This window comes from Parus major, chromosome 8 (genome assembly GCF_001522545.3).
Source record: "Parus major isolate Abel chromosome 8, Parus_major1.1, whole genome shotgun sequence".
Classification (NCBI taxonomy): Eukaryota; Metazoa; Chordata; class Aves; order Passeriformes; family Paridae; genus Parus; species Parus major.
In genome coordinates, this window is record NC_031777.1 from 28,031,201 (window position 1) to 28,040,768 (window position 9,568).

A 9,568-nucleotide genomic window follows, 5' to 3' on the forward strand; every position below is an offset into this window, starting at 1 on the left:
CTGAGGGAGCTGGGAAAGGGGCTCAGCCTGGAGAAAAGGAGGCTCAGGGGGCCCTTCTGGCTCTGCACAACTCCCTGCCAGGAGGGGACAGCCGGGGGGGTTCGGGCTCTGCTCTCAGGAACAGGGACAGGAGGAGAAGGAACAGCCCCAAGTTACACCAGAGGAGATGTAGATTGATATTTGGGAAAATTTCTCCATGGAAATGGTTGTCCAGCCCTGGCAGAGCTGCTCAGGGCAGTGGTGGAGTCCCCATCCTTGGAGGGATTTAAAAGCCCTGTGGATGTGGCACTTGGGGACATGGGGCAGTGGCAGCCTTGGCAGTGCTGGAGGAACAGCTGGACTCAGCGATTTTGGAGGATTTTTCCCACCTGAATGAATTTAATGGAGCTCCGGTGTCTCCTCACTCTCATGACAGAGAACTCTGGGGAAAACTGTCTGAGAACCTGAGCTGGCTGCAGGGAAATGAAAGGTGGAATTGCAACTGGAAATCACAGTTTGGGTGGAAACTGGCCTGGCTCTGACCCCAGTAGCAGCTGTACCTAGGAAAGAGTCAAAGTGTCTTTAATACTAAGAGAAGCAAGTAAACATACACATTGCAGGGGATTTAAATCCTCAAATCTCAAGCGTTGCTGACATTAATTTTCTTACACAGGTTTTATGACAAGAAATACGAAGTATTTTTGAAGCTTGTGGAGCACCAGAGAGAGTATCGCTCCATCATGAACAGCTTGTGATCCAGAGGGAGGGAATCTGGGAACAGCAGGGATAACAAATTTCCAGGCATGTGTGATGCGGGTAATTTCTTCTTACTGTACCGTCCATGTTAAAAATATACAAAATACACTTTTATCATTGAAAGTATACATTTTAATTTTAAATGAGAAATAAAATGCAGTCACTTTACTGTGAAGCAGTGGATATTTTCTGTCAATAATCCCTGCACACCGGGACAAGGAATATTCATTTGTTCCAGTCAGAGAACACAAGACAACCAGGTACCCCAGTGCCAGTATTTGGACTGGCAGGAACAGCACAAGGAATAACATGATTGACTCAGATGGATGAGTCCATGGAGTCAATGTTCACATAGATGGACTTCACACACTTAACTTGAGAGAAATTCCTTCTTTAGTATTGGCCTAGGCTGCAATTCGCAGTTAAATGCAAACAGGAGTCACACAATAACAAAATTACATTTGAGTTATTTGGAAAAGAATAGTTTTGGGTTTTTTTTTTGTTTTTTTTTTTTTAATGTTAGGAGTCAGCCCTGAAAAACATCTGGTAATTTTTTTAAAGAAACAATGCACTTCCTGCCTTGTAGTTCATGGAAAAGCAATTGTTGCCATTTCCAAAGTACCCATTGTTAGGAGAAACAGCTTTACAAGTTCAGGGACATAATTAAAGACAATGAAAGTTGATGGAATAAAATAAAGAAACATCATAACAAAAGCGTAAAACAAGCAAGAAAAGGACTCTGACATAGTGGGATGTCAGCTCCCAACTCAGGGGCATGATAAAATCTGTCAGCTGAAAAGACAGAGTGGGAAAAACCAATTGGAGATCAGTGTGTTGTAACCAATAAGTATTCATACATTTTAATATCTCTATTTTAATATGCAATTAGTGTGTAAAAATGAAGTCTACAGACTCCAAATGGATAGCAAAGGTACAGGTTATACAGGGACAGATGTGCAGGGCTGCCTGGCACTGCACCAGCACTTTCACCTCTTTGCAGCTCAACACAAACAACTTCAGCAAAGTTTCCATAAACTTCCTGCTATTTATATCATTATCCTCAAACTGGCCTCGATTCCTCTGGCTGAACTGGTACCAAGACTTAGCACAAGGGGTGTAGGGAGTCTGGAAAGGGAACAAACAATCACCCTGACTTGGTGTAAAATGTAGATGTGCAGGGTTCAAAGTCTCTCTGTGCCTTGCATGGGCTTGCTCAACAGTTGCAGAGATTTGTTCACATTTCCTGCATGGCCTTTTAATGCTTTTCTCCCCTTATGATACTTATATTTTATAGTTGCATTTTTGTTCCAAGCCAATGTTGCTACCAGTTTCATATGATCCATTTTAAAACCAGAACTGTAAGAACTCTGTATCCCAGTGGCTGAGTAATCAGCTGTGATAACAGAAACACTGCTGCAGGATTTTGCAATAATGACCAAATCCCTGACCATCCTTGTGTTATACAAGACTTGGCAAATTGTTCAGTTTGCCAAGTTCTCAAAATTTAATTCAAATTGAGCCAAGAAGTAAAATGTTAAAGCTCAAGCGTTCTAACACTCTTCAGCTGCAGGTCAATGGGCAGTGTAATGTTAAACTCTGATTGTGGCATTCTTGTAAAACTGCCCTCTGAGGGCTCCACACTGAGTGCCAAGCACTGCTGAGTCCTTCAGCCTGTGTCAGCAGCACAGTGACAAACCCATCCCACTGCCCCAGTCCAAGAGAAGCCTCAGCCACAGCAAGAGGAAGTTTGGCCAAGGGCCCCAGCTGGGGTCAGTCAGGCCCCTGAGCTGCAGACCCTGCCATCCTCACCCCTTCAGGTGCAAATTGCTGACAGATTATCATGATGTAAATTAAAATAAAGGAAGCAAGCACCGTGTCATCTACTGCTCTAAGAGTCCTGCAGAGGCTCAGGCTTCATTCACATGGAGAAGACAAGAATATGATGATTCCAAAAAAGCAAAGAGCAACTCTTGGGAACAAACTCTGTGAGAGCCACCAGGGTCAAGAGTCCTTGCAAAGCAAGAGTCAGGAATGACAGCCTGTCACACAGGTAACCTGCAATCTGAATGTTCATATGAGACTTTCTGTCTTATATGAACATGTGATTTTGTATTCTGATACATTTCAGTTCCATGTGTCTCTTAAGCACTTTGAAAGTTAAAATCTCTTGAATGCAGAACCTTTCTGTGCTGTCCAAATGCCCCTACACTGTTCAATCATGGTACAGTATCCAGAGGAACCCTTCTAAAAGGGATCCCTGCTGCCCCAGCCCTTGGAAAAGAAAGTATTCTACTTGACACGGAATCCTTTTGGGAACTGGGATTCCAGCCTTAAGAAAGAGCAGAGCCAGTGTGAATTGTTTGGGTTTGGCAATACCTGGGGAAAAATCCAGCTGCTTTCTATGCTGGAATCTGATTTGAAATTTTAGAGGCAAGTTAAAATCCTGCAGTTCAAATCTGAGTGATATTTCAAAGTCCAGGCTACCCTCTCTAGGTCTGCTTTTTAATTAACCAGGTTTTTCATTACATGCTGTGTTCTGCTCCCTGCCGGGGTGACCACAGGACTTCTCTACAGGTAAGAATTCCAGAAACATCTTCCCTAGAAGGTTCTGGATGCAGCAGTGGGTGGTAACACTTTCACCACAGTATTGCCAGTAACTGCATCAGAAGGTAATTACATAACGCTACAGACTGATTTTCTTGCTGGGTCTCTTTCAATTCATTTGTTATGTACTGCTCACTCAGTAAATGCTGATTTATAAACACTTAGGGGTCAAGGTTGTTTCCTTGGCTTATTGTGTTGCTTCTCACAAGAGGTATGAAAAACAACACAGTTCCACAATAAAGAACATTTTCCTTTTTCCCCCCTATATCCAGCCTCCCAGTACAACAAGCAATGTCTGACTGGGGCTTGGTGAGATTAGAAACTTCCATGCTGCTTTTTGTGGAATGTTATCCCAGGGATTCAATAAACTACACAAAAGCAAAATGTTGGAGGCCTGTTTGATACTTCACAGAGTTGTTTGATCTGACATGTGTCAAATGATAAATGCAAATGGCTGCAGGATCATTCAAGCCCAAGTGGGTTTTGAAATACTGTGGGAAAATTAGAGGATAAATAAATCTGATCCCAAGAGCTCAAGCTCGTTGTTTGGCATGTGTCAAAATGCAGACAGAGGTAAATATTACTTTTGTCTGCGGGGAGGGCAGGTTAGTGCTGCTAACCACGGACTGTGCCTCCAGCAGGGGGTCAGGCAGCAACCTATTAAATGAAAAAATGAAGATATGCTAAACATATTGGTGGTTATTTAATGTTTACAAGGAAGTTAGCAGGATTAATAAACCCTCTTTCTACAATGGACTGTGAAAATGGATGTGATTTTTTTTTAATGCATGGTTTTCCTCTGCTAAGTGAATGGAAAAATGGAGCCTTTGCTCTTCTACACTGGTGTGTGCAGAGATTCACAGATCAGCTAGAGGAGGGTTTCCTTTCCATAGTTTCTTTCCCTGTGGATCTTACTCTGGAGGCTCCCTGGGTCATGGCTGAAGCCCTCAGGAACACAGGTACCTGTGGACAGAAGCATCAAGGTGGAGTTGTCCAGAATGACTTCCAGGGCCAGTTGTCCCAGATAAACCAGCAGGCACAGCCAAGAAGCAGCTTGTACCTCTGGAAAAGCCAATTGCCACATCCTTTTTTACCCAGATTGCTGATTTCCAGGTACAACATAGAGAGGCCTCAGGAGCAAAAGGGGACAGAGTGTGAGGACAGTAAGATTAGGCTGCACATGCAGTGACAGCAGTGAGTTTGTGCTGTTCAGAAAACAAGAAAATTGAATGTCAGGGCTGGCACCACCAACAAACCCAGCAAAGCACAAACAGCATCTCAGCAGAAACAACACAGCTTGACTGGCAGCTCCGGGGCACAGCGAGCAGTGTGACAGGTCAGGGAAATAAAACCTCTCAGCATTTCAACTGATGCAACTTGACAGGGACCCAGTGAAAACAGCAGCACAACATTGTGCTGCCATTTTGATGGGATTGTTCTGTTGAGCTGAACAGTGATCTTTGTTCTTAAAAACAGCCAGTGAGGAGTTTGTGTGAGCTGTGCTGTAACGAGAAGTCTCCAGGAGCCCTCAGTGCAGGGGTTCTGCACCCAGCATCACCTCGTCTGCTGTCACTGAGAAAGGGAATTTGAGAGAAAGCATGTTTGAACTCCAGAAAACAAGTGTTCCTGATGCCATCAGTTACATCATGTGTACAAGGACTGGGGATGTGAAATTTGGCCCAAAGGTATATTTATGAACCTCGCTCTGACTTGTGCTTTTTACTGGTTTTCATTTGAGTGCAGGGTTTATCTTTGCACCTCTTGTGTTTTGTTTGCACACACAGAGCACTTGGCTGAGCCCACAGCTGTGCTTATTCCTAAATCCCCATCCAGTCTGTGCAAACCCAGACTGGCATCCAGCTTCCAGCTTCTCCTTGAGCTTTGTGTTTGACACCCATCACCTCTGACTGGCTGTGACCCAGTGGGATGATGGATCAGCATCTGGGGATCCCCACAGCTGCACTGCTGTGCCTGTGCTTAGTCCCAGCAAGGCCAACAGGGAATGATGGATCCCAGAGTCCTTCAAGGCCTTTCACAAAAAAATCCCATGGAAATTAAGATTTGCTGCACTCAGAATCCTTTGTTTGGTAGAACAGGAAAGGAAGGACTCCTCTGAAGTTGACCCATTTGTGCTTCAGTGAATTTTTCATAAAATAGACAAAATCCTGTTTTAATCTATCCCACTCCACAACCTTCTGAGGGACTCTGTAGGTTTCTCTAAAATACCTCTGTGGTTATTGTTAATTAGAAAAAAATAATATTGCTGAAGGATTGCTTTTCAGTTGAACTTCCTGAACATATGGTTCAAACTGAAGCTGAAAAGGAAAACTTCAGGACAAACTGTATGAATTACTACTAATAATAAAATCAGACATTTTTTATAAGTCCACATTAATCTTCTTTAAAAGCTTTGGGTTAACCACATTTTTTAAATAAAACTTTTACCGGAGCGGAATTTATTAAGAGAGCTCAGTGTTGCCTTAGCTGTGTTCCACGGGGCATCAAGAGAAGTTTTATTACTGATTTCAGTCACAACAGACTTAGATCTACACAGAATGGTTTTGATAAGCCCAATGTAAAAGTTTTATTGGTTTAAGACATGAAAAACAGACATGTTACAGAGACCACTTCTACTCTATAAACAGCCATAACATGGATAATACCTCGCACTGGAGTCAGTGCTCTGGAGTGTAAATAATGGTGTGGAGGGAAGGAAAGCCTGGCCAAGCATGTACAGCTAAGAAAAACAACATAGACCCAGCTTGTATATGGTACTTCTCCTCTGCAGATCTCAAAATTAAATACAAATAAAGTCTGTATCATTAGGTCATACTCACAGATGGAAAAGGGAAAATTAACCAGGCCAGGGAAAGAGGAAAGTTGATGCTCTTTGTTGTTATGTCTATCTTTGTACTTGAAACTGTAACTACTGGGGCATTATTTGAAGCAGGTTTTGAGGCCATGTGGTTGCTGTTTGTCCTGGATGGGTTCTGTTCAAAGCCTCCTTTTCCTGTATGTTATAAAACAGTGTTAGGAAAACATAAAACAACCTGAAGTATTACATGATGTCTCTCCTGAGGTGTCCTGGCTGTTTGGGATCCACTGGTTTCTTATGTTCACAGAGGATGGGGATAGTGGCAGTGGTGACTTGGGGCTGTGCTCTGTTATCTTTATCCTAAACATAAAAATGTGTTTTTATTGCACCAGCTTTAACAACACAGCCCCTTGTTGTCCTTTGTACTTAGATCTTTTTATAGCATGGTGAAAAAAGTGTGAATGGCTTGTAAATATAACTTGCACTTGCTTCAAGGTGCCAAGCTCACACTGGCTCCAGTGGTGCAGAACGTGGGCCTTAAAAATCCTGAAATCGCTTTATAAATGCAATTATGAACATACCTCCCTCCACTATTCTGTGCTTCATCCTTGTATTCACTTGAAAAAACTATTTAAATGCTGTAATCCCAACCATATGGCTCAGAGCCCCAAAGAAGGCATTCAGCAGACACGTTTGTCTGGAGAATTAGGGTTTTACACAGATTATCCAGTGACTGGAGATGCTCTGGGGGAGGACAGGAGCCCACACCAGGGGCTGCCTTGACAGAAGGACCCCCTAAACTGCTCTGTCCCTTTCCTGTTAAACAGATCCTGGGCTGGAATAAACAGTTAGTGAGCTTACATTGGGATGTAATGCCTTTGAACAATTTTCCTCTGTAAGACCACACAGATTTACTTCAAAAACAGTAAACAGATTAAAAAAACCTTTATGCATGACTAGAAACCAACTTACTGAATTGTTTAAAATGGAACTTCCACTACTTTTGTTTATGTTAAAAGCTTTTACAGGACTGCAAACCAATGTAATGATGCCTAGATCACTGTTTTATTTTAGGCAAATATTTCACTTGGGAAGCAGGAATGTGGGACAGAATGACAGCCTGGTGTGTCCTACTCCTGATTTTTACCCATAGAAATTAATTTTATGGGATGGCTGGATCTTTATGCTGATGATTAAAAAGACAAGCTGTCTTCTCAGAAGTGAGTTCATGCTTGAAGATAAGACTTCATGTTTGTTACATCTCAAGCTTTCACACTTAACAACGTGATCATTGGACTGTTGATTTTTGTTGGGGTTAGGGGTTTTTTTCATAGTCTGATACAAATTGTGTGATTTTCTGGTGCATTTTACCCATTCCACAAGTTTGTATTGTAATTTAACAGTATCCTCTGAGATCATCTGTTACTTTTTGGCAGCCTAAGACTTTATGGGCATTTCCAAAGTGGCACCTGGTAGATGTGAAAGCAATGAGCAAATAAAAATAGAGTTACTGATTTTTCAAGGAATATAAAAATGGGGTTTCTCCTGCTTCTAGTGAGGCAACCTACATTAATTCCAGGGAGGAGGGCTTGGTCCTGGTTCTTACACAGGCAGGCGCTGAGATTGCTGCTAGAAGAATGCCTTGTTTAGTGGCCTGTGTAAGCACTGCCTGCACTGTCATTCCAGAACACTTCCCACAGAATAAATGCCCACAGCTGGTTTCTGCTGGGAGAGGGGCTCACTGGAGGCAGCTGGGGAAGCTGGAGTTGCTGTGGTTCCTGGGAGAGATGTAGTGCAGAGTCTTCACTAAATTAGTAATTTGATTGACATATTCAGTTCATTAATAATAATTGACTGTGATTAGCAAAGAGTCACAGAAACTCAGCGTAGATATCACACATAACTAATTATCACTGTTTCTCTCCTCCTCTGCAGTTGTGTCTGTCACTTAAATATACTGAAATAAAGTGTGGTGTGTTCTCTGCCTTCCTGGGGTGCCATAATGGGATTCATTCTGTACCATAGACTGAATGGCAAAAAAAATCCAGGTGAGTGTTCAGGAAATCAGGTCTCTTGCCAGAGCCAGGTCTAAAACTGTGAGTTCACCAAATGAGTAATTTTAAATCAGCACCTTTCATACCATTCTTTCCTCCTGTAATGAGGATCTGTAAATAAGAGCAACTGGAGGTTTTAAAATAATGTGCCATAACTTTGACTGAATGATCTTCAAGGGCTTTTCCAGCCTTAACAACAGTGTTTCTATATCTACTGGAAAAAAATCTTGTTTCTTTACTGTGAAGTTATAAATGTATTTGTTTCCATCCTCAACAGAAAAATACCAGATGCCAAAGGCCTTTCCATTGTTTTCAGATTTTCCTTTCCCTGCACTGATAAGATTCTCTTCTGCAGAGATAACAACCACACAATAGCAAAGGATGGTTGGGTACGAATGAGACACCACAGCAATGGTCAGATCCAAGTCCAGGACACTGAACTCCAAGCAAGCAGGTTTTATTTAACACAGTGGCTCCTAAAATTCATCTGGTACATCCCATTCCATTCTGACTTCCTGTGCAGGGCTGGGGGGCATTTGCAGATCCAGAACATCCCTGGACAAGCAGTGATGGTTTCTGTCAGCTGCAGCCCAGAGCAGTTGTGTTTACAAACACTGCATACACAAGCCCATTAGTTATCTACTCTGTGCACAAGAATAACACCCACATTTCTTTAGCTTTGCCTCCTACAACAAAGGGAACAAAATGTGTTTCTGATTATGCGATAGATACGGAGTCAAGGGAAGCCCAGCATTCCCAGACCGTAACCAATGGAAATTCTGAAAGGCTCCCTTGCCCTTTGCAACCTCAACAAGTTGAAACCTCTTGTGTATTTTGTATTAGCTTGTCTTGTACAATAATTAGCTTATATATGACTCCTAGGGGACAAGTGATTATGGTTTATTTCCAGATGACTCATGAGCAAGTCTGCAGAAAGAGAGTTTGTGCTGGTCAAAAAATGGGAAAGTGGAATATTTAGTGTTGCTGATGATACCAGTTCTGGCTGCTGAGCTCAGGCACCAGGCAAAGGGGCTGGAAACTCGTCAGTTTGAGTGCAAGGGTCTGTTGAGACCCTGCAAATGCTGAAGGTCTGCTCCCAGAGCATTTGATTAGGACTAGGAATTACAGCAAAGATCCAGACAGTGATCCTGCACTGTGTGAATAATATGTGTGTGTATAGAAAGAATAAAAATAATTCAAACATCATTCAAATCCATCATTCACTCACTGACTGAGTGAAGCAAGGTGGGAAACTCAGTCAGCTCTTGCAGGATGACCAGTGGGTGGCAGATCCAGGAGCAAAACCAGGCTGTTCCTTACATACACACTAAAGCCATGGACATTCTTATGGATGCCAGGA

General features: G+C 42.5%; 1 protein-coding gene across 6 annotated transcripts in view; it reads left to right on the forward strand.

Annotated features, from left to right (window-relative positions):
- FGGY (FGGY carbohydrate kinase domain containing) overlaps nucleotides 1–918 on the forward strand; it is a 202,668-nt gene extending 201,750 nt beyond the window's left edge. For all 6 annotated transcript variants that reach the window (XM_015635969.2, XM_015635972.3, XM_015635971.3 and 3 more), the window contains one exon: nucleotides 653–918. In XM_015635969.2, coding sequence (XP_015491455.1) covers nucleotides 653–734 — 82 coding nt within the window. In that variant the 3' untranslated portion in view covers nucleotides 735–918. The remainder of the gene's footprint in view (nucleotides 1–652) is intronic.
- The last annotated feature ends 8,650 nt before the right edge of the window (nucleotides 919–9,568 follow it).